Raw genomic sequence first — 26,653 nt, 5'->3', positions numbered from 1 at the left:
TGGTATTTAAGAAGCCTTTAACATTATGTTCTCAACATTAAATCTGTAACATGTAGCCAACATGAAGAATATAGGGTTGTGCCGGTGAGGAAATTTTCCCATTGATTAGTTAACTTATGACAACACCAGTTATTTGTTAATCTATTCTGTAGATTTTGATCTTTATAAGTTATATTGCTAATTGAAAAACAACAATAAAATAGTACAACAACAACAACAACAAGACGGGTGACATAAAATACCAATATTATAACAAATAAATAAAATATATTTGGAAATAGCCCTTTAAAACGAAGGCTCGGTTTGTGGTTCACATTAGATTAAAAACAACAAAAACAATAAAACAAAGACAAAGTCACTTGTATCAACCTTCAATTGGTCACTGGGGTCTATATGACCCCAATCGACTTTTCCTTAGTAAAAAATGGTTCCCTTCATCTCAGTGGAATAAGATTTTGTGACTTTTCCTACATTATCTATCTATACACACAAAAAAACTGGGCTTGATTCGGTTGTTCTATATGTACAATTTTTTTTTACACTTCTGGTCTTCGGGGTCAATATGACCCCACATTGAAATGAATGGGAAAATCGAAAAAAAATGTTTTTTATTTTTCATTTGTCAAAACAAATCAATAAATCTGAAAATTTTCATACCAGTCTAGTCTAGTCTAGTCACACATACACACACCGACACACTGGTGTGTTTACTCTTCACTCCTGTTCATATCCGCCTATAGCTGTTTGTTTTTTGTTTTTATTTACTTTTTAAAAATTAAATCCTTATTCTAAAGTTAATAATTTTATACATTTTGATTATTGAAATATGTAATTGCAATCAAGTATTTTCTTTTAGAGGCAACTTATGTGGCATTATTGCAAATTTATTTGCCATTACTGGAAATTTATATAGCTTTCTTGCAATAACAAGATACTTAAAAAGACCTCAAACAACAACAAAAATAATTCTAAACTTTGACAAAATACTGATTTAATGTATTTTAAACGTTTAAATATACATTACAAAAGCTGTTATAAGAGCAGTAAGTCCCATCCAGAAAAATTATTGGATCTCTATGGGGCCTCTGCTGGATGCATATGGTAATTACACTTGCAGACTAAAAATATATTATCTACAAAAAAAACATCTAACCAGCAGATGGCAGAATTATGCATCTAACACCTATATCAATATCCAGAAACAATTCCTATTTAAATTTGATCATCATTAATGTGTTTTTTTCATAAAAAATTCGTATGCTAATGGTGTAGTGGAGGAATTCTGCAGTAAATAGGTAAAAAAGTACTTCACATCTCCCAAAACACAGCATTACTGAATAGATAAGAAGTTAACAAAAAAAAAATATATATATTATTTGTATGATTAAAAATGTATATTTTTTGTACAATTACTCTATCAATTGTTGGGGTCATATGGACCCCAAAGCCCTGAAGTGTAAACGGGAAACGAATACGTTATGAAGGTTAAACACTTTTTTAATTGTGTTTTTGTTAACTGAAGTTATAATGCGCTTAATTGCCTCGGCTATCGTCCTGTCAATCATTCTCGCAGGTCGAGATTACAGTTTCAGTAGAAATGTATTTCACCATCATCGGTACCCAACCTCAGCCGATTGGCATAACAGTATTTGCAATCACAATCCCGTGCGGAGCGTATACTGTCTAAAAGAAAACTTCTGACTGCTGACTGAACATTGGTCTGTGAGCCTCTCCCGCTCGCCGCTGTCAAGCGCAGCTTCACCAAACAGATTTAACTCCGCACAGCTAAATAAAACGGGCTGGTTGCAGACTAATATTTAATATTGCTCATGTAAAGATTTCAGTGAAACGCGTAAAGTTGCACAGAAGAAAGCCCAATAGGACCTGCCCTTTACAGTTTAAGAATCGGTAGCCATAGTAGAGGACTATTACTTTGTTGAAAAGACCTGAGCGACGATTGATGACGTTACATGCTCAGATTTGCTTGACCAATCGGCGGAAGGGGGCGTCTCAGGACCGCCCACATGTGGAAAACGAATTTTGAAGTCATTCGTTTTTTGCCTGTGAACTAAAAAACGAAAAATCGCAGAAATCTCGTTTTTTCGTTTTTTTGAAAAAACGAAAAAACGAATAAGGCGCCGTTTTCTCGTTTCTGCTTATTTCGTTTCAAATTGGAAAACAAACTATCAAAACGTACACGGACCTATAAATCGTATTCCTTAATTCCATAGATATAAAAACTAATTCTGCACTGGTATTTTTTCGTGACCCGGAAGTTACTCCCGCCACGCCAAGACCCGCCCTATTTGAAAAATGTATCTGATGTTTTCGGAGTTGTGGGATCCAGGCGATCACCCGGCGTTCAGCGCTCATTAACCCCGACTGGAACAGCTTTTCCTCGGCTAGTGCTTCTGCTGTTTGCCGCTGGCTCTGATGTCTTTAGTCTAATGGTTAAACATGAGATATAATTTTTCTTGTGTATAAGTCGATCTTTGGTCTCATTAATCTATAGTTTGTTCCATAGCAAATCGTTTTGGCTGAGGGCAAAGTGAAGTTTCATAACTTTATATATTTAGGCTATTTAACTTTAACTTTGTGGCCTATTAGAGAGCTGACTTATGTTTGACTTCATTGTTTGCTTTATTGTTATGCATTGTATAGCTTCTTATACCTATTAGGCTACTTATACTTTTATATTGGATATTATTGATCATTAAAACTGACATTTAACAAAAAGACAGGGTTGTGTAATTTTATAATCTAAAATATATAGAATATTTTATATATTTTACTATGCATTATCTTAACTGTATGTACATGTATAATAAAATGACACCCTGTCTCTGTTTGTTAAATGTCAGTTTTAATGATCAATAATGTTTCATATTTTTAAAATGAAAACAAAAAGCAGGGTTGTTTTATATTTCGTGTTGTTATAAATATATGCAGTGAAGATAATCAATGTGCATTGCCTGAAACACATTTGTGTGGCCATTAATGTTGAAGATTTTTTTAAAATGAAAAGAGGCATGGTGTTTTATTACATATTTCGTTTTATTGTTGATGAAAAGAGGCAGAGTTGTATTTTATACCATATTTCGTTTTATTGTTGCCTAAAATATACATAAAGATATAACTGGATTAGCCAGAGCGTGCTGAGCGACGCGATCAAGAACGCGCTGTTCCATTTGCAGAATAACCGGACTTGCGTCCTCTCGTCCTCGGGAGTTCGTTCTCCTGAGTCGAACTCGGCAAGTCCGAAGTTTGCGTATACTTGTTGGTATTGAGAAACGGCCTATATGTATGGCAACCGGTTACTACTTACGATCGCTTCCGGGTCACGAACAATACCAATGCAGAATTAAAGGTTGTATCAGTGATTTCTGGCCCAAAAATAAATGTCTAATCTTTCCTAACGATCCGCTAGCTGCCCGCCCCATAAGCATGCCGTCCAAAAACCGCGTCTCTGTAGGCAGCCTAGGCTCTGAGATCAGCACACAAAAACAAATGGGTACAACCACCACTCAAAACCAAAATAAGCAGTGTTCCAACCAATCACTGACAGTTCCAACCAATCACTGACAAGTGTCACTGCTTGACGGTTCAAATGCTTGAACCGTCATGGCTAACAGTCTGCAGACAAACGGCTAGTAGTGACAGCAGCAGCAATCCACCTGTCACTCACGTGGCCACGCCCTTAATTATGCAGAACTAATGCTTAATATAATTTTAATGGATGAATGAAAATTCACCCCCCTCACAGTTATCATGAAGGGCAAAATTGGCTATATAGACCAAAACCACTTTTTGACATCTGTGGTGTGACCAAACGAAATGCAAAAGGTGTGCAGACATCGAGAAAGTCACACAGGGAATGAATGACTTGGAGATGAGCAGTATGGCCTTATTACAGTTTAAGTCACTTAATAGCACCATAACTGTTAAACTGTATGTATATAGGACAACCACACTCTTTGGCCTGGTTTCACAAACAGGGCTTAGATTAAGCCAGGATGAGGCCTTAGTTCAATTAGGATATTTAAAGGGGTCATATAATGCCATTTTTGTACAAGCTAATATGATTCTTTAGGGTCTAAATTAAAAGTTTGTAATATACTTTATTTAAAAAATCTCATTAGTATTGTAAGAAAACACCTATTTTACCTGGTCAAAAACAGCTCTGTTGTCAGCACGCCGTTTCAGTGCATATGCCTTTAAATGATGAGTTTTGCTCACTCTGCCCCTCTGTTCTGTGCGTACACCGTTTGTAACACAATAACCATAACGCGTTGTTCATTATAAACGTGGGATTATGAATTATATTGAGAACGTCGTATATAGAAAACATGTCGTAATGTTCCTTGAGTTTAAACCTTAGCCGCATTCATCGTGAAGCTAGCCATTTGCAAGGATTAATATAATATAAAGGTTAAGAAAACGCTACACTCACTTCAGTTCTTCTGGAGGTGCAGCAGGGACAGGAATAGTTGGTATCGATTCCTTTTTTCAGAAGCAGCTTCTTAGCAAAACCAGCTTTATACTCCTTGTTTATAAAGCAGTCTGGTGTGTGAAAAAATTATTCCCGACATGAACATGAAAGCATTGATATTTGATAGTGGGGAATTTTCCCTTCGAAAACAAATTCAGCACCTGCGTCTTCAGCGGATCGGATTTAGGAACATTAAAATGATTGCTGTGTTCCTTATTGCACCCAAGAACAGAACACCACTTCGCTTAGACTCCATTCTGCTCTGTGAAAGTGTTCCAGCTTACTTTTAGGCACAACACCGGTTCGCGCGCACTATGATTGACAGCTCGATCACGAGCGAGGGCGGGTCTGTGTTGATACGCTGCTGGCAATCAACAATCGTGGGAGGGCCGTGCGAGCGTGTGACGTCACAAGCTCGAACGGCTCAATTTGAGGCAGGGGAAAACGTATAAGAAGATTAAAACAAAATCACTGGATGGATTTTTATCATTATATGATGGATGTGTACAGGCACTGCCAACACACATTTCAGTACAATCAACTTGTAAAAGTGCATGTACCATTATATGACCCCTTTAAGTAGCTTTCATAATCATGCCTTTGAAAAAAAAGAAAAAAAACACATTACTCGTGTGCGTCTTGAGACAGAAATGGCACTGACATATTTTAAAGGGGTCCTATTATGCCCTTTTATGAAGTCTTGATTTTGTTTTTGGGGTGTAATTGGTTAGCTGGCCCAGGGTGTTGTGATTGGCAGCGCGTAGCACGTGTTAGGGAAATGTCCCGCCCCTCCATAACTGCAAGTTCTTCTCTAGTGTAAATATGAATGTGTCAATTGTAAACCAATTCGAGCCAGATTCAGACCCTGACATTGTTTTTTCCAGAACATTTCCAAAACACATTGAGGAACTTCCGAGTGGTTAAAATTAATTTTAACAGTGTCTCTTTGACATTGCGACAACACTGTCTTCTGCAACTCAACCAGGCCAATTTAGTCTGGGACTAGGTTTAAACCAAGTCTGTGAATCCGGGGGATTATCTTTACCCCCGAACATGGCTGTAAAAAATCGTCAGGTCAGGATTCAGATAACAGACACGGAAGTACGTGCGTGTGAAAATATCCAGTATTAATCACGTTTAAATGCCCTGGATGTGGCTGATAAGAGCTTGCGTTTATTGTCGATGAGACCTTCCCTGCACACCACCTCAGAACACTGAGAAGAATCAGCGCCCATTTCACTGGAGTCCAGTGGCGCAGATAGGATTTTTTAACTAGGGGGGACCAAGCTGTCAGCAAATGATTTAAACTCAATTCGTTATTTTGCGTAATTTGGGCTTTAACAAGTGCTCAAGTAGTTACTTTGCGTAATTTGGGCTAATGATTTGCACTAAAAAGCCATTGGGGGATTCTTATTTGAAATCATGGATAAACAACAATGAACAAAGGTAAACAAAGGCCTACCTGATCACCACTAGCAATGCATGATCATACTATTATTTGACTAGTATACCAATCACCCACCAAAACTTCATGTCTTCAGCAAAGTATTTTTTGTGGCTGCCCTCCTGCAGATCCTCACTTGCCTGACTAGGGCAGAGGTCTTCAATCCTGCTCCTGGAGGGCCACTGTCCTCCAGAGTTTAGTTCCAACCCTAATCAAACACACCAGAAACACACAGCTCATCAAGCTCTTCAGGATCGCTTGAATATACAAAAGCAGGTGTGCTGAAGCAGGTTGGAACTAAACTGTGAACCTCCAGGAGCAGGATTGAAGACCTCTGGACTAGGGCCTGCCTTACTGTAATCAGAAATCGCCTGCAGGCCAGGAGGACAACATTTTAAATCGTATAATTTCAGTTAACCCTCTATACCTCAATAGAATTTCACAACAATGTGAAATACAACATAATCCTGAGAATTAATGGCTAAAACTACCATTTCAAAAATGTCTAAGAATAACTCAATTTTAAATTTAAGTGTTAATTACAAGTTTGTTGCAATTTATAGATTAGAAATATCATTCAAATGATGTATGACAAATTAAGAAATGTTTTTCATAACCCATAATTTAAGAATCTATATTCTCCGTTGCTCCAGTCCATCCATACAATAGAAAAAACATGATTTCCTGCTATAAGAGGATGTCAAAAGTTTATGTAGGCCTTTATTTGTTGTTTGCATAAACCTTGCACCACACAAATTTACTTATTATAATTATTTTTATAGTGGCTTACACGACAGTGAACATACCTCAGTCAATTTATACAGTACAATGGGTTAAATGATAAGATAAAACATTATTTCCTGATGACGATAAATTGTTTGATTTATCCAACCATTCTTTTTGTGTTCATTCATTATTTGTCTCTGTCCACTCACCTAAATGCATAGTTATGGTCTCCACATTTTGCTGTGTTTACTAAGTGCAAAAGCCTTCTTGCCATTATTGTCAGACTAGCTATTCCCCTTAACAAATCTAATCTGCCACATCTGGGAAAGTCAACAGGCATAGGATACTTGCATTGTTTGGTTTTTGAAAAAATGAGGTGATTGTTTTTTGTCTCTTCATTGCCTTTATGTGGCAATTATACTGTCGATTTTTTTCAGTTCAGAAAATCACCGACTCAGCTCAGTCATAGATGGTATATGATCACTATGGTTACCGGTCCGCCCCTACATGCACGATTGAGGCAGCTACCAGCTCCTCATAGGACCCCGGCGACGTCACTCAGGAGTCGTAGCACACACACAGAAGAGAGAGTGTAAACGTCGGTGGCATGATGGCATCGTGTGTTTATTGACAACAGAACAGCGTATAGTGAGAATGTGGGTACAAACAAAGTAATGGTGACCGGTGTAGATTATTATTGTGTGTCAGCCCGCGTCTGCCCCTACCCAATTCTGAAGCAGCGGCGGGCCGGGACACTACTTTGGCTAATGTACATAGCGAAAACACCGGTTAATCCTCCGTTTTACCGATTTTTGTCGACTTTTTACTAACTTTAAGCCCATTTACTAACATTTCTATTTATAAAAATATAGCCTATATATCATAATCTTATATTCTGCCATATTAACAGTATAGAAAAATGTATTGGAGCAACATTTATTTCCCTCAAACAACTCTGTTGGGATTATTACAAGTATTATTATAAGTGTTTTTGTTGCATTTTATTTAGTGCAACACCTTAATATGTGAATTATATTATCAGAAAACTAAATACATTTATTGGTGCCAGGCTTTTATTTGTGCTTAAAGGGATAGTTCACCCAAAAATGAAAATTGTCAGTAAATACTCACCCTCATGTTGTTCCAACCCCATAAGACCTTCGTTCATCTTCGGAACACAAATTAAGGTATTTTTGATTAAATCTGAGAGCTGGATCACTCCTCCATAGGCTTCTAAGGGATTGAAACTTGTTCCCCGAAAAGTTATTAAAGACATCGTTAAAATAGTCCAAGTGACTACAGTGGCTTAATCTTAAGTTTATCAAACGACAAGAATACTTGGAACAACATGAGGGTGAGTAATTACTGACAGAATTTTCATTTTTGGGTGAACTATCCCTTTAACAGATAAAACATAGGTTTTATCTGCTGGGTTTATGGCTGCTGTAAATTTTACCTGCCACAAGATGGCACTGTTTTCGACACGCTTGATGCTTTGAATCTTTAGAAAGAATCAGAGAAGTGCTTCAAAGATTTAAAGGGCTTCATTTCTCCATCCCAACTCCATGGTTGTAGGCCTTTTTTTAAATGTTTCAATCAAGTTTAGCTATTTTAGAGATTGTTCACTCATTTCCTAGACAGCAACATGGTGTCGGCCCAGATCCGGGCAACATCTGGTACATGTAGACTCCACGTGCACCAGATGTGGGCTGGATCTGGGCGATACTATGTTGCTGTCTGAGTTTGAGCCTAGTTTTAAACATTAACTATCTTGCCAATCAGATTTCTTTTCACACACCCTCCATGCACACACATTTGACTTTTTTTCAAAGGCTGAATCTGAAATCGCCCCCAAAAGCCTCATTACTATCCCTTACATTAGTCCACTGAAACTTTTCACTTGAAGGAGTGAATGAAAACGAGTGAGCAAATTCGGACAGCCATTAAGCGTACACCGGTTGCACACTCATTATTGCTGTGCAATGTGAGATTTCATAAGTCCACTCCATAATGTCCACTATGGTTTCATACACCACTACAAATTACTGTCCCTTCAAATAACGCCCTATTTGAGGGTTTAGGGGAAGATTTCGGATTCAGCCCAAGTGTGTTCGACCGAGTCCCGCAGTACTACAAACCACGCCATTACTAATTATGCTCACAGTGGTCAAATTCCAAACGGGGTTTTTGCGAGGAGACGCCATTTGTAGGGGTGTTGAATCCCTTCACGAAGGGCCATTCCACAAGGCCGTTAGCGAAGAGTACATGCAATGATAAATTTACTTGCTTGAAGTGACCATTTATGTCATATGACCCAGCGAATACTCATGTTTCATTTTAAAGGTAAGTGGATGGCAGGAGAGTTTGAGTTAATTTACAAACAGAGCAATTCATGTTTGTTTGTTTTTTTGATATATTTCACACATTTTTGTCATGTTATGTTTAAATAAGTTTCATTGGTAAGAAATGTGTCAGGTTAATGCAGGGTCGAAAGAGGATGGCAAGTTTTAAAGTTGAAAACAGAGAAATACTTACCACACATATGGGTTTATTTATTTATGTATATATATATCACGCATAATAAAAAAAAAAAACCTTTGATAAAAATGTGTATTTATTTGCAACTATTTTGTTACCAGCAATAATAAGAAATTTCTGTCGTAAGAACAGCTTATCAGCTGATGGATACTGTGCTGCGTTGTTATGGGAACATTCCCAGGTGAAGATAATGAGGAACTCATTGCTCTCTTCAAGTGCGTTCGCGCATGTGCCCTGCTACTCCAGTCCCCACTTAGAGGGAATGGTTTGGAATGCACTTGAAGGGAGCAACGAAAGACAACATAATTTTCTCATTATCTTCTCCTGGGATGTTCCCTTGACACCGCAGCACAGTGTTCATCAGCTGAATAGCTGTTCTTTCTACAGAAATTTCTAATTATTGCTGTTAACATAACTGTTGCAAAATAAATGTACTTTTTATACAAAAATGTAATGAAATTGAAATATGCATTTATTTATAAGTGTGCGAGTGTATTTCTCTGCTCTCAACTTAGGTAATGCAGGGTACAAAGATGAGACGGAAAGTTTAACATTTACATTTATTCATTTAGCTGACGCTTTTATCCAAAGCAACTTACAATTGCTATATATGTCAGAGGTCGCACGCCTCTGGAGCAACTAGGGGATAAGTGTCTTGCTCAGGGACACATTGGTGTCTCACAGTGGATTCGAACCCGGGTGTCTCACACCAAAGGCATTTGTCTTATCCACTGCGCCACCACCACCACCACAACATTTCTTATCTATGAAACAACATGACAAAAATGTGTGAAATATATCACAAACAAAACCACTTGAATCGCTCTGTTTGCTCTGTTTAAACTCTCATGCCATCTACTTTTAAAATGAATCACGAGTAGCTATTTACTGGGTCACATGACCATAAATTATAAAATTACTTCCTTGAAGTGACCATCGCATGTTGCCTTCGCTAGTGGCCTTGTGGAAGGGATCCAGTTGTTACGTTTTTCATCTGGAACACCCCTACAAATGGCATCCCCTTTCCGAAGGACCCTTCAAGGGTGCAAAAATGCTGTTTGGAATTTGCCCTATGTTATCACTAGTACTGCTCTTCTCCACTTTCCTAACTTTTTAAGCTTCACTATCGCCACTTAGTGATACGGCATACGGATCGTATAACATGGATAGATCGATAGATAGGATAGATGGGTTTAGAGTTGGGGGTGCGTAGGTTTTTAGCCATAATTACCATGAGTGTGTATTAATTTGATAGTACAATTTATTTCATGTTTTACAACTAGGCCTAGCTGTCATTTCATACTTCGTAAGATTCGAAAGCAATATAAGCTAGTCTTGCAAACATTTTCCGCATAAAACAAAACAAAAAACTTTTTGGGGGTGCTAAACTCGTAAAGTTTATATCCATAAAACAACCCCTATGAACTGTAATAAAGTGCGTGCTCTCCCTTCATTACTGCCGTGACAAGTATCACTCTGGAAACTAAGCTGGATCACGAACAGTTGGTAGTGATCCATCCTTGGCTTGAGAAACAACTTTTTAACATAGCCTGTGTTTTGTATTGTCCCTTTGTGTTGACCCTCGTGAGACTGTAGACTATAAAAGGGACATTTAATTTTATATTTAACAATATTATTAAAAAAAAAATTTCCTGTTATCTCTGTAAAGCTGCTTTGAAACAATCTGCATTGTAAAAAGCGCTATATAAATAAAGGTGACTTGACTTCACTGCTTTGGTTTAATAGGGATTCAAATAAAAGGAGAGGGTGGATTTTTATCATTGTAGGCTGATTGTTCAAACGCTGCCAACACACATTTATGTATAAACACCATGTAAGTGGATTTTGCATAATCGATGCGCTTTAACATCTGACAGGTAAACTCTCATAGACCCATTGCAGACCCATATTAAATCGTGCATGTGACCAGCGCATATTTGTTTGCTATGATGTTGTCAAAATTACTCATTTATATTGATAATGGAGTGTTAAGTTCTTTCCGATTTTATCAGTAAAAATGCAAGGGATTGAGCCAGAGTACCTCTGCCAACCCAAGAAGTGAAGTGTTGCGCTTTATACAAGATGTAGCCTATATTTTAAAGAAATATACGTAAAGAAGGTACACACAAACCTGGATTGTTATATCTTAAGCATTTGAACTGTCGAGTTTTTAATGCAAAATCAGGAAACGTGAATATAAACTGAATTTGCAGTCATGTTTCAAACACATTGATCAAAATGCGAGCGTAGACTCTGAGATTTACTGAAATGCGCGCTGGTAGGCTACTTCTCAACGTTCTAATCTGGTGTGCGAGTCTCATCGACAATAAACGCAAGCTCTTGTGACTTTCTCACGCCACGTAAAACATAAACGTCAGTTGTTATATGAAACATGCTGAATGTCGCCGCAGAAAAAAGGTTGTGGTGTTGGAAAGTTCTGGACAAACAGAATACAACGGAGACCTGTTTTGAAACCAGCTGAGACGACAGCACAGAATAAAGCCACGCATACCATCCTCCTACGTTTCTGCCACTGCGGCTGTACATGGTTAGATGTTGTAGCCTACATAAGACAAGATCTGACTGTATTGTAAACCCCTCCATGTTGTTGTTTTTGACATATTTACCAATGCAACGATACACAATGTGGACAGTTAATAATTTTAAATCCGATTTCAGTCAATGCACAATAATCGTATTTGTACTGACACTGCTTTGTAGCCTTATGTCATTCATTCCCTGTGTAAAAGGCATGTCCGCACACCTCTTGCATCTTGTTTGGTCACACCACAAGGTGTCACTGTGGCCTCAAAGCTTTTCCCTTGCCGAGCCTACGCCAGCACTCTGAGCTTGATCGCTATGCCTGAGGTGAAAAAAAAATATTTGTGGTCTCATATTTGGAAAATCCCACAAGATATTAAAAATCTTTTAGTGTGGGCCAGCCTTTAGTTTGAAACCACTCTACGATTTCAAAAATGCCTTTTGCTGCTTAAATGGCTAATGCATGAACAGCTAGGGCTGTCGCGCTGAAGGAATTTCCCTTGCGGTAATTTTGAGTGGCTCAATATCGCGATATGCGGTTTTACCGCCATTTATTTATATTTATTTGTTGCAATATAAATACGTGTTATGATGTGGTGATGTGACCTCAAAGCTTTGCCCTTGCCTACGCCAGCACTCTGAGATATTAAAAATCTTTTAGTGTGGGCCAGCCTTTAGTTTGAAACCACTCTATGATTCAAAAATGAATTTTGCTGTTTAAATGGCTAATGCTTGAACAGCTGGATCAGGCAAATGGAAATGGAGAATTGAGATGATAATTGGAGAAGATAATTAGGGTTATTTTAATGAGGTCTAAGTTTGAAAACCATTAATTGACTACATAATGTTAAACTTTGTCAGCCAATAGGGCCATGATAAGTGTAAAAATAAAATCACTTTAAAGTCAAGTTTCTCTGATAAAGTACTCTTTTTGTGGGGTGCTTTTGAAGGATGAATAGTAGTGGACCAGCATACCCGTTAGCCTCTCTGTACGTCGGCGACCTTCATCCTGACGTCACTGAGGCCATGTTGTACCAGAAGTTTTCTCCTGCTGGTCAGATCATGTCCATTCGTGTGTGCCGTGATGTCATTACACGGAGATCCCTTGGATATGCGTACATCAACTTCCAGCAGCCTGCTGATGGTGAGGACACTCTTAGGGTTTTGCACCATTCAGAATTGAAGTAAGGATTCTTTTTAATTGCAATTTGGTTCTGGAATTTAGCAAGCAAGAACTCTTACTACATTTTAAATGATCGGAGCACTTCTATAAATGGTGAATCTCACTCCCCCCTCCCCCTATATGTAAGCGGAATGTGCCCTTGACACAATGAACTATGAAGTCATCAAGGGTCGGCCAATCAGGATCATGTGGTCACAGCGAGATCCAGGTCTGAGAAAGTCTGGTGTGGGAAACATCTTCATCAAGAACATGGATGAGTCTATTGATAACAAGGCTCTCTATGACACCTTTTCTGCTTTTGGTAACATCTTGTCATGTAAGGTACATCCTTTTTCATCACTGTTTTTTTAATGATTATTAATTTCTTAAAGGCATTTTTATATGAAAGATGACTGAAATTAATCAAAAAATAAGTATCATCATTGCAACTAATGCACCAAATTTTCCCCACAGTAAAGGCTCATTCACACCAAAAACAAAACCATAAAGATATAAACATTGACATCCACACCAGCGGATGATAATTTTGTTTATTATAAGCATGTGCTGCAGTTTTTTCATCTGCTGCTTTTTGATACTTTAGTATGGATCTTTATTGGCTGTCAATGTTTCTAACATTCATAAACTGGGGGGAAAAAAATTGTTCTGAAAGTGATTCCAAATATATTGTTTCACTGTGCCGTTATCTTTATAGTTGTGTTGTGGACTCCGCTATTCTTTTACATTTAGAATGATTTTTAGAACTATGTCTATTATTATTGTTATAGTTGTTGTCCTTGGTTTGAATGGGCATTAACAGTTAGCCTATTTTTCATTCTAGGTGGTTTGTGATGAGAACGGCTCAAAGGGTTATGGGTTTGTGCACTTTGAGACCCAAGAAGCTGCCAACAGAGCCATTGACACAATGAACGGCATGCTTCTGAATGATCGCAAAGTGTAAGTATTGTCAATGGGCTTTGTGGTACATCATTCCTTTACACCAGTGGTTCTCAACTAGGGGGTTGAAGAATCTGTTATATCTGTGTTAATTCTCTTGAACCTTCATTTAACTGACAAAAGTACAAAGAAAAAAATATATTTTTACTAGTCGAATTAATTGAAATTTGTAAATATAAACAGATTTTGATAGCTGCAACAGACTCTAAAAAAAGTTGGGACAGAGGCTAAATAAAAGTGAAAAGATTATGAAATATCCAAGTTAAACTATTTTGAAACCGTTCACAATAAGCAGGTGAATTGGTAATAGCTGAGGGTATCATGATTGGGAATAAAATGAAGATCCACCAAAGACTTAGTAAAGACTGAGCAATATTATATTGTTAAAGACTTAAATTCCTTGCAATCTTGCATTAAGAAATGTGATTTTTGAATTTAGACAATTCTTATGAAATTTGGCACAAAGAGGTGAGCCATGACACATGTTTGCTTGTTTGCAAGCAATCTAACATTTCTTAATAGAAGATTGCAAGGAATTTAGGTCTTTCACCATCTACCATATATAATATTCTAAAAAGAATCCAGAAAAACATCTGTTGAATGTGCGTGACCTTAGAGCCCTTAGATTTGTTCTATAGCATTGCATGAAAATGCTACTGTGTTAAAAATTGCCAGGAGTGATTTGTAAAAACCGTTGTCACGTAACAGTCTGCCGCTGCATCAAAAAATGCAACTTGAGTCTGTTACGCAAGAAGAAAGCTATACATCAATTAAAATCAGGGATGCCGCCGAGTACTGTGTGCCTGAGCAAATCTCTGATGGTCCAAAAGACAATGGAAATGTGTGCTGTGGTCAGATGAGTCCCATGTTTCAGCTTGTTTTTGGGAAAAACGGATATCGATATCTTGGTCACAAAGACGGAAGGGACCATCTAGACTTTCATCAGCAACAGGTGCAAAAGCAAACTTCAGTCATGGAATAGAGGTGCATCTGTGTGAACAGCATGGGTGACTTGCATATGTGTGAAGGTACCATTGAGGTGGTGGCGTATATTGGGATTAGAGACATGTACTGCCATCAAGATGACTTCTTTCATGGGAAGCAAGACAATGCCAGGGCTCATTCTGCACGTGTTACAGAGTGGTTTCTTCTACACTACACCGTAGAAGAGATGTGCTTGCCTGCAGTCCAGATCTGTCTCTTATTAAAAATGTATGGCACATCATGAAAAGGAGAATCAGACAATGATGACTGACTGTTGAGCTGCTGTCTTGTATCAGGTGAGTTTGGGCAAAAATTCCACTTGCAAAACTGCAACAATTAGTATCTTCAATTGCTAAATGATTAAAAAGTCCAATTAAAAGAAAAGGTGATGTGGTAAACATGCCTCTGTCCCAACTTTTTTGGAGTGTGTTGCAGCCGTCCAAATGAAAATACAATTAAGTTGGTCTGTAAAAACATTGAAAACCTTTTGTTAAAGAATTAACAAGTCACAGATTCTTGATTTTATAGCATTTTACAATATACTTTTGTTTTAATTCAAGAAAAGGTTAATTTACTTTATATTTATATATATATATATCAATCCAACTCTAATTTCAATTTAAATGCTCTAAAACAAAATCAAGATTCAGAACTGAATCATGTATTTTTATTTTTCCTTAACATTTTTTTTTTTTTACGTAGAACATTGAGTTCTGTAATATAGAACATAACTTCTGGAATCACAAAATGAATTGAAGTTCATTGATGATATAAAATTACTTAACCATGTTCATTTAATATATCGAGAGGTTTTTAAACCAGCTGCTTTGCCATAATTACTTCTGGAATACTGGGTTATCTTAGTGTATGTGGGATATACAGAATGTTTTGTTGACTACAAAAAGCAGTGGTTTTCATCTCTTTTTTTTTACTCAAAAGCAGTTTCATTTGTGCTTTGAGTTTTGTCCTTGTCAGCTATCCATGGTTTCAGTTCATGCATAAACATCAGAGCTCAAAATATGAATATACCTTTATTTCAAGCGGAGAAATTAATCCTATTTGCCAATTGTCTTTGTATATTTTTTGCATTTACAGGTTTGTGGGTCATTTTAAATCTCGTAAGGAGCGTGAAGCAGAGTTGGGAGCTAAAGCCATGGAGTTCACCAATGTGTACATTAAGAACTTTGGTGAAGATATTGACAGTGAGAAACTGAAGACCATTTTCACTGAATTTGGTAAACAATTTTATAAAGGGATTTTTTATCACTGACTTTATATATATATATATATATATATATATATATAATGAAATTATATGTAGCCACTCGGAGTAAAATTTTAGTCTTGAGTGTCAAAATTCTAAGAATTACATAATTTTAGTATTATTCCTAAACTTTAGAATAAGTGTGTTTTTCATAAAGATTCCTGTGTTAAGGTCTCAGCTCCTAAATAATTTTTTCAGAAAATGTATATAATATATTGGAGTTATATGATGACCGGGATTTAATAAAATGATACAAGCTTGATTGTCAAGGTATATTCTTTTTGTAACTAAAAATCTTTAACGTATAATATCGATCACTAGGTTAATGTTTTTAAAAGTCTCTTATGCTCACCAAGGCTGCATTTATTTGATTAAAAATACCACAAAAAACCTCCAGTAATATTGTGAAATATTATGACAATTTAAAATAACTTTTTCTATTTGAATTTATTTTAAAATGCAATTCATTCCTGTGATGCAAAGCTGAATTTTCAGCATAATTTCTTCAGTGTCACATGATCCTTCAGAAATCAATATGCTGATTTGATGCTCAAAGCATTTATTATGGTCAATCTTAAAACAGTTGTGTACATTTTTTTTTCAGGATTCTTTGATGAATAGAAAGTTCTATTTCATTTATTTGAAATGGAATCTTTTGTAAAATTATAAATGTTTTTACAGTAAGTTTTGAACAATTTAATGCATCCTTGCTGAGTAAAAGTATTGATTTCTTCTTATTTCTTCACCCCCCTGAAAAACAAATCTTACCTTAAACTTTTGAACGGTAGTGTATAATGTTACACAAGCTTTTTATTTAAGATAAATGCTGTTCTTTTGAACTTTCTATTCACCAGAATCCTGAAAAAAAGTACATAACTGTTTTCAACATTGATAATATAATAATAATAAAAAATAATAAGAAGAAGAATTTCTTGAGCAGCAAATCGTATTAGAATGATTTCTGAAGGATCATGTGACACTGAGGACTGGAGTAATGATGCTGAAAATTCAGCTTTGCATCACAGGAATAAATTCCATTTTAAAATGTATTAAAATAGAAAAGTTAATTTTAAATTGTAATTCACAATGTTAGTTTTTTTTTTTGTATTTTAATCAAATAAATGCAGCCTTGGTAATAAGAGACATTTAAAACATTTAAAAAAAGTGTGTTTTATTAAAATTATATTAAATGATTGGTGTCATGCTGCTGAGACTACCATTTTAGGTGTACTATTGGCTAATTCTGAGATTGAGGGTGGCCATTTTGGGGTTGACATCATTGCAGTCCTTAGTTTCTAGCACTTAAGTGTCACTTCAGTTAACACCTAAGAATTAAACTTGGCTCTGGCAAAAGTTCTACTTTTTACAAAGATTTTTCTTTTTAATTAGTCAAAGCCTAAGTGTTTTCTTTAAGAGCATTTTTGAGAATTCATTATATATATATACACACACAGGTCCTTCTCAAAAAATTAGCATATTGTGATAAAGTTCATTATTTCCCATAATGGAATGATAAAAATTAAAAGTTCATATATTTTAGATTCATTGCACACCAACTGAAATATTTCAGGTCTTTTATTGTTTTAATACTGATGATTTTGGCATACAGCTCATGAAGATCCAAAATTCCTATCTCAAAAAATTAGCATATTTCATCCGACCAATAAAAGTGTTTTTAATACAAAAAAAGTCAACCTTTAAATAATTATGTTCAGTTATGCACTCAATACTTGGTCGGGAATCCTTTTGCAGAAATGACTACTTCAATGCGGCTGCAACAGTCCAGTGCTGCTTCTCTGTAGCCCAGGTCAGGCGCTTCTGCCGCTGTTTCTGGTTCAAAAGTGGCTTGACCTGGGGAATGCGGCACCTGTAGCCCATTTCCTGCACACGCCTGTGCACGGTGGCTCTGGATGTTTCTACTCCAGACTCAGTCCACTGCTTCCGCAGGTCCACCAAGGTCTGGAATCGGTAATTCTCCACAATCTTCCTCAGGGTCCGGTCACCTCTTCTCGTTGTGCAGCGTTTTTTGCCACACTTTTTCCTTCCCACAGACTTCCCACTGAGGTGCCTTGATACAGCAGTCTGGGAACAGTCTATTTGTTCAGAAATTTCTTTCGGTGTGTTACCCTCTTGCTTGAGGGTGTCAATGATGGCCTTCTGGACAGCAGTCAGGTCGGCAGTCTTACCCATGATTGCGGTTTTGAATAATGAAACAGGCTGGGAGTTTTTAAAAGCCTCAGGAATCTTTTGCAGGTGTTTAGAGTTAATTAGTTGATTCAGATGATTAGGTTAATAGCTCGTTTAGAGACCATTTTCATGATATGCTAATTTTTTGAGAAGGACCTGTGTGTGTGTGTGTGTGTGTGTATATATATATATATATATATATATATATATATATATATATATATATATAGCCCTGGATCTATAATACCCAGGAAAGCACATATCATAAAGAAAATGGATTCTGCATCTCTTACTTGAAGTTTCCTCTGGTTCACAGGTAAGACCCTTAGTGTCTGTGTGATGACTGATGAAAGGGGACGGTCTCGTGGCTTTGGATTTGTCAACTTTGAAAACCACACAGATGCCAGAAGGGTAATCCAACAAATTGTTATATTGTACGTGTTAGTAGCCCAGAGATATGGAGGCTGAAGTCTTTCCTTCTCTTTGTGGTAGGCAGTGACTGAAATGAATGGCAAAGAGCTGAATGGCAGGGTCCTGTATGTGGGTAGAGCTCAGAAAAGACTGGAGAGGCAGGGAGAACTCAAACGCAAGTTTGAGCAAATAAAGCAGGAGCGCATACAACGCTACCAGGTACACACACGCTTACCTGCGTGGTTACTTCTATACATCTGCAAATCTACCTGAATTGGATATCATCCTAATCATGTGAGAAGGATTTGCTTATGCTTAATTTTATGTTGATATTTAGGGATATGTTTTGATGCATGCATTGTTTTTCATTTTAGGGGGTTAATCTCTATGTAAAAAATCTAGATGACGGCATTGATGATGAGAAGTTGAGGAAAGAGTTTGCACCTTATGGAACCATCACTAGTGCAAAAGTAATGTAAAGCACAATAGATTACATGTCTTTACACACTTTTAACAAATGTTACAGGACAACTACAAAGTATAGTACAAATTATATGGAAGTTGAGTAGGAGTCTAATATAAAATTCTTAATCTAACATGAAGGTTATTAGTGTGTATAGTGACTCACAATAATAATAATAATGTGATTTATATTTTGTGCAGTCATTACATTATAATAACTTTCTCAAGACGTAAAAAAAACCTTAGCTCATAATGTAACAATTTTTACATTATGAGAAATTTATTACATTATAAATTCAACAAAAACATGTCATATTCATAATTGTAATAATAGCTTTAAAACATAACATTTACATTTATTCATTTAGCTCACGCTTTTATCCAAAGCGACTTACAATTGCTATATATGTCAGAGGTCGCACCCCTCTGGAGCAACTAGGGGTTAAGTGTCTTGCTCAGGGACACATTGGTGTCTCACAGTGGATTCGAACCCGGGTCTCTCACACCAAAGGCATGTGTCTTATCCACTTATGTGTCTTAAAGCACCACCACCCATAAATGAGTATTCCCTACATTACATTTTTAAAAATCTAAATGTGAAATGCAACAGATTTAAATATTCATGCTATTATTATTTTTATTAAACTTAAAGCATTGGTATTACTTTACAGTACAGTAAAAAATCTAAATCCAGTCTTAACCTGCCAACAAAATGTACCAGACAATAATAATAATAATAATAATAATAAAAATTATTATTATTATTATTATTACTACTACAAATCCGGTATACATGCTGTTAAATGACAAACAGTGTTAAATACCAATATTGTGTAAAAATGTTGTGAAAACCCCACAGTATCAATATAGCAATGAGGTGTGTGTGTGTCTGTATGTGATAGATCACGTTATCTGCTTCAGCCAACGGCAAACATTTCTTCACTTTAATACAAGTTACAATAAAAGAAAGCCTGAATGTACATCAGAGGGCAAATTGAAAAAATACAGTACAACTAACAATCATGTACAGTGGTGAAAAGTCACCCCCAATCCCCTGCTAAAACTATTTGGTTTTGTGATGTGTAAAAAAAAAGAGAGAAATGAAAACAGAACTTTTGAGTAGTAGTGGTGGTGGTGTTGGATTTAGATTAAAAATGTACTGTAAGAGAATGCTATTTTTTTAAGCCATTACAGTTATGAATTGCATGTTTTTGGTGAGTTAATAATGTTGTAAATTTCTCATAATGTAACTTATTACATTATGAGGTCAAGATTTTATGATTTGAGAATTATTATACTATGAACATTTTATTACAATAATAATGAAATACTTTTTACATTATTTGCATTTTTAAAGCAGCACTATGTAGTTTTGGTCTCGGGGGCGGGGGCCCCTAAAGTTGGGAAACAGTATTGACTTCTACTGTCGTAAAATCTGTCATGGTTACACCAGGGGATACCTATGGGGGATACATGTGCATTTGTTGTCAAGCCGATACCGTCTTGAGTTCTCGCGAGTTCTCACATCTTGGGCAGACTGCCAGCATTGCGTGTGAATTGTCTTCATCACAGGTACATTGGCATATATTTCAGCATGTCATATGAATATAATTTCATGGGTTTTATTTTTTTTTAACGCATAGCTCACGTTTACAAGCCATTATAGTAGCCTATTGGCTACTGTTTTACAAAATGGATATGCTAATTCAATTAAATGTTTGTGTGGTAGGTAATAGCCATATATCGTCAAAATTATAATATCAAGCTACCTTAGATGAATCTGAAAATTTGCATTGTCGATTTGCAAAAAAAATCGATTTGCATTGTAGCCTGAGGCAAGACACTTTCACCAGAAAAATAAATAAACAAACATGACTATCATGAAGATAAATGGAGGACCAGATAGATTCTGTAACATGGCCAGGCAGACAACAAATTAGAAAAAATAGAGATATATCAAGCAATATATTTACTAGTCGGTCGGGCACCCCTCCTCCTCCTCTAGCTCACGCCAGAGAGCGAACGCTGGATCAATATTGATCCTCATCCGGTCTTTTATTTTGTCACTCTCCCTTTTATTTTTTTTAGTCTCCTCTGACAAAAACTTTGCCGCCTTCCTTTTAGTTGTTGCTTCGGCCATGACAACATGTAGACGGCAATCAAACGCTAGTTGGGCTCTCACGTCAGAATTTGAGGAAGTGGGGGGTGGAGGGGGAAGTGAGGTATGCCGTAAAGCAGTCGAATTTTGTAGTTCTTTTTGTGCTCGGGTTACTACCCGAAACCTAAAGTTACATAGTGCCAGTAAAAGCAATACAGACACTATCAGGCTATGGCAGACGTGTCATTCAACCTATTGTGACTCGATGTACCATCTCAAGGGGCTTGGAAATATATTATGAAGGTTGAAGGACTACATAGTGCTGCTTTAACATTGTGAACTTGTGCAGTTATTACAATACATCACATATTGGTAGGACACACTGTAGCAACTCGGTCACAATAATTTATTTGGGTAACACATCTGGAATTTCATAATTTGCACAGCTATTTAGGCATTATTTTAGCAAACTCAAATTCGTTCTAGCTCCATTCTGTTATGTAACATCACAATTAATAAAGTCCCACCCACTTAAAATATATATATTACATGCAGATGCCAGATGCCAGTATTGAGAAAATTGGAATTTGTCTAAATAGTTTTTTATGCATTTTCACGTTGAGATGAATACATTTAAGTCGCATTTATTTGATTGTTGTGTATTTTTGGGATAGGTGATGACAGATGGAGGCCACAGTAGGGGCTTTGGCTTTGTGTGTTTTTCTTCTCCCGAAGAGGCCACAAAGGCAGTGACTGAGATGAATGGCCGTATTGTTAGCACTAAGCCACTTTATGTGGCTCTTGCCCAGAGAAAAGAGGAGCGAAAAGCCATCCTCACCAATCAGTACATGCAGAGACTAGCCAGCATTCGAGCCATCCCCAGTCCTGCAATACCCACCACCTACCAGCAGAGCTCTGGTTACTACATGACCTCTGTGCCGCAAGTGGGTGGAAAGGGTTAATATGCATGTTTGGTTTTGCATGATGATTGCAGTATCTGCATTACTTATGCTGTGTGAACTTTCATATATGCTCTTCCAGCATCAGGTTCGCTCAATATACAACACTTTACCAAACCTGCGGCCTGTGCCACGCTGGACAGCTCATGCTCCTAGGGCACCAGGTAAGGTCTATTCACCATCAAAATAAAGTCAGTTACTAAATTAAATACTTTAATGCTTTAAAAATGAAACCCATCTGTCAATACATATTTAATTCAGTTTAATGCAAACAACCCATCTGACAATGCAATTCAGCACAGGCCATAGCACTACAGATTTCATATTTTTTGATTTAAAGGTTTGAGGTCAGAAAAGTGTTTTTATTTTTATAATTGTTACAAATTAAAAATGCTGTTCTTTTGAACTTTCCATCTAAGAATCCTGAAAAACAAACACATCCCTAATTAAAAATAAATATATTTTTATATACATTATCAACATTGATAATATTAAGAAATGTTTTTTGAGCACCAAATATTATAGTTAATTCTGAAAGATCATGGGACACTGAATACTTGAATTGGCCATCACAGGCATACATTACATTTTAAAATATGCTTTTTAATATGTATATAGAAAGTTTATTTATTTTCTTTTGATCAAACAAAAGCAGGTTTGTGAACAAGATATTTTCTAAAAATGAATCCATAGCTAAATGCATTTAATCTTATACAATGCAGTGCACACAGTTATTGTTTCTTTAACATGAATAATTTTTCATTCCTAAACTTTTTTTCAATTTATTTTATGTCCTAAACACTTAGTTAGCTTGTACACACATAAATTGTCTATGAATAAAATTCTGTACAAGTTTATTTTTTAATTAAGTGGATTTTTCCCTTCACTATATTACTCAATGAACTCTGAACATTCTGAGACTGAAAATTATCACAAGTCAACCCAATTGACAATTTTTTTGTATTAAATTAAATCGCAGCCTTTGCCATTCGAAAATTGCACCAAGCAATATAGTGATTTCTATTTAATGTTGATACATTGTGCAACCTGTTTGTGTGCGTGTGTCATTCATGAAATGTGAATTTAGCTGTAGCCAATAGTGCTGCACAACCCACCTCTACTCACTCTGTGACCTACACATGGATGTGACCATAGACTGTTATATTTTAAGATGTAGTGTACCCTCACTTTTTCTCGCATACCGGCACTTCCCACATGTGGCCGGTACCAGGGGTGTCACTAGACCCTTCTTCTACTCGGCACCCTAAAAAATTGATTAGCTCCGTAATCTATACACTGATTTGTGATTGCCGCAGTCCTCTTTTAACCTCATATGAAAACCGCTTCGGCTCTTCCCTCTCTTTTAGTCAGCGCTATTCAACGTGTTCTTATATCTGCAGTGGCCCATCAGTATGAAAAGCAGTGGACAATGTGTGTTTATTGATAGGTTGCCAGGATATCTTCATCTGCAGTTCCTTCTCATAAATGTCATTTACACAACGTGATGCAGGTGCGATTTGAGACATTTTCTCATCCACTGTAAACTTTTCGCTGCGTTCACTCCTCCTCACACTATTGTTTTCCTCAAGTGAAAATGGAACTTGAAGTCGTACTTAAGAAAAATTGATTTTCATTTGAAAATATAATTTTAAAATTAAAACATATTGTTGTGGATGTGGCATTAGATTTAACATGCAAAGAAATAAGAGACTATAAATAATGACCCACCAGCTGATTGACATTTATAGCCTTAGAGTAAAAGGACTTATTCATTTGTGTCTTCAAAGTGACATCAAAAACATAATTCATGCTGTTTTTTGTTTTTATAAATAACAAAAAAGAAATGGTTTAATATAGTGCAGATTAAACCTTGCCAATCTAGACTATTACAGTAATATAGGTAAAGAAACAAGAACTAAAGCTACCTTTTCTTGCTTTTATTAGGAGTTGTTGAAGTGTCTTGCGCATCAAAAATACACGGCCAGTCCGTTAAAGTGCTTCACATTTATTTTCACAAACACAAAGCAAAAACATGAAAAATCCTTAATTCTTTCGGCCAATACTTCCAAACAGCACTCAATTATGGCTCCAATACCTTTGGATTCTTACATGTCTTAAATCCCTGTAATATATTCCTTAGATTTCAATTTAATTTTTGACAGCCAGACGGTAAGATAACTGTTTCTCCTTCCTATACTGAATCCCTCTAGCTATAGAGCTATATACCGCATATCCTTGAATGAACATATAAGGAGGAGTGGCTTTAAAGCTAACATCAAGTAAATAATACAAAGAAAACTTTAAGGAAACTCTATACAGGATAACTTCAAGTAAATTCTCAAATAATACTTCACTGCACATAAAACAGAATTAAGCTGAGAATAATACAAATTGACCGCATATTAAATTGGCTCTTACATTCTGGCCCCTAATTGTCTTTGTTTCACAAAACAATTACAAAAATACACATTACTAAGAGCCTAAATGAAACCCTCAAATTCAATGTCAAACTTTATCTCATTTGAAAATGTTCTGAAAGAAGACTAAAGGATTTATCACATGATTTCTTGCAATTAAATCTCATTTATTAAGACTATGTGGTGGGCTACATGTCTGCCTCTAAATGTAAGCAAAGCTTAGTGTTATATAAGTCACCCTTCATTTATATAGTGCTTTTAACAATATAGATTGTTTTCAAAGCAGCTTTACAGTGATAATAGGAAATTTAAAGTAACCGAGATTGTTTTGGCTTTACAGCAGCTCTAGAATAAAGTTGTCTTAAACTAGCTAACTAGCTAAAGTTAGTTTTGATTAATTCCCTTCAGTCGCAACGATGATTAGTTATTAACTTGGGGACCACTAACATGACACTGTTCTAACAGAAAACCCTTAATGGGATCTGGCCGCTCATTTGCACTCATTTGCACAAAACGGTGCCTGGTGGTTTGAGAACGCAAACCATGAAATAGGTTCCAAGGTACAAGCCTTGAAAAATTTATAATACAGAATTTTTGATCGCTTCCACGTGGAGAGACTAGTTGACACTTGAGGACTGTTGTCGTTGTGTCTGAATACCGCCTGGATCAGGCGGACTGGGGTAAACCTTGGGATAAACAGAGAGACTAATATTAGCGTAGACACCATCCTACTTATGATGTAACGTACATCAGGATTTATGGGAAGTGTTCCCGGTTCTGGCTGACCTAATCTATGCAGCCTAACGTTGAATTATAGAAGTCTATAATGTGTTGTGCATGCTAGGTCAAAGAGATATGTTTTTAGTCTAGTTTGAACTGACAGAGTATGTCTGCTTCCCGGACAATGTTAGAAAGACTGTTCCAAAGTTTTGGTGCTAAATGGGAAAAGGATCTACCGCCAGCAGTTGATTTTGATATTTTAGGTATTATCAACTGGCCGGAATTTTGAGATCGCAATTGACGTGACTGACTATAGTGCATTAAGAGCTCGCTCAAGTACTGGGGAGCTAAACCATTTACTGCTTTATAAGTCAGTCCTTCCAGAAAAAATCCTTCCAGTTTTTTTTTTTGTTATTGTTGCGGGCAAAAATCCTTGATTATGCGGCACGTTTTCTTAAAAAATGCGATGGAATATGCGGGATATTTATGCAACTTGCAAAAACTGCGGGAACTTGCAAAAACTGTTTGATGAAAAAAAAAAACAATTTGATTCCCCAACATTTGGTTCTCACTAGGCTACTACCTTAAAGGCCATGTTGCAGGGTTAATTTTTCAACAAATTTGTGCAATTTGCTTGTTGGTAATAAACATTTAAACTGTTATCCATTGTATTTTATGTTGTTGGGTATCACAAAACAATATAATACAAAAAAGTAGGTACTATCTTACAGCGGTTTGCAACGATTCTCCTTTCCCCAACACAATGCATTGCATTACGTCACCTAGGGGAGAGAATTTACCAAAGACTGCCTTGAGAGCATTGAGAGTGACTAGAGAGAGACGAGTAGTAGACGAGATTATTCAGATGGCAGATTATAGATAAATTAAATGGATAAATACATAGATATAGATGGATATATAGATAGACATATATATATATATATATATAGATCCCTATACCACTCTACAGATAAAGCGTTATGGAATTTTTCGGTTCGCGTACCTACCCAAAGTGATAAGATAAAATAAAATTCTGCATCTAAATTTATAGACAAGTAGTTTGTTTAGGCATGGTTTGTAAGGAATTACAAACCTGCGCACATATATTCAAACGCACATAACTATACAATCAATTGTTAATGCGCATGTGAACGCCATCAGCGTCTATCACAGGTTCACGTTTAAAGTCTGTTTAGAGAGAACGGTGTCGTCTTAGCGGCCCCTAATTTAATAACAAATGATCATTTTGACGGAAGTGAATCAATCAAAACTAACTTTAGCTGGAAAAAACATT

At 36.4% G+C, this 26,653-nt stretch overlaps 1 protein-coding gene across 1 annotated transcript in view; it reads left to right on the top strand.

Moving 5' to 3' along the window:
- Positions 1-26,653, top strand: part of pabpc1l (poly(A) binding protein, cytoplasmic 1-like) — a 65,888-nt gene that overhangs the window by 6,642 nt on the left and 32,593 nt on the right. Inside the window, exons 2-10 of the mRNA XM_077223242.1 lie at positions 12,689-12,882; positions 13,049-13,242; positions 13,742-13,857; positions 15,937-16,076; positions 18,609-18,703; positions 18,785-18,922; positions 19,078-19,173; positions 21,938-22,207; positions 22,305-22,386. Coding sequence (XP_077079357.1) covers positions 12,690-12,882; positions 13,049-13,242; positions 13,742-13,857; positions 15,937-16,076; positions 18,609-18,703; positions 18,785-18,922; positions 19,078-19,173; positions 21,938-22,207; positions 22,305-22,386 — 1,324 coding nt within the window. The 5' untranslated portion in view covers position 12,689. The remainder of the gene's footprint in view (positions 1-12,688; positions 12,883-13,048; positions 13,243-13,741; positions 13,858-15,936; positions 16,077-18,608; positions 18,704-18,784; positions 18,923-19,077; positions 19,174-21,937; positions 22,208-22,304; positions 22,387-26,653) is intronic.

The sequence above is a fragment of the Siphateles boraxobius genome, unplaced genomic scaffold, assembly GCF_051911475.1.
Source record: "Siphateles boraxobius isolate OS27281-9 unplaced genomic scaffold, OSU_SipBor_1 9, whole genome shotgun sequence".
Lineage (NCBI taxonomy): Eukaryota > Metazoa > Chordata > Actinopteri > Cypriniformes > Leuciscidae > Siphateles > Siphateles boraxobius.
This window is presented reverse-complemented; position numbering and strand designations above follow the sequence as displayed.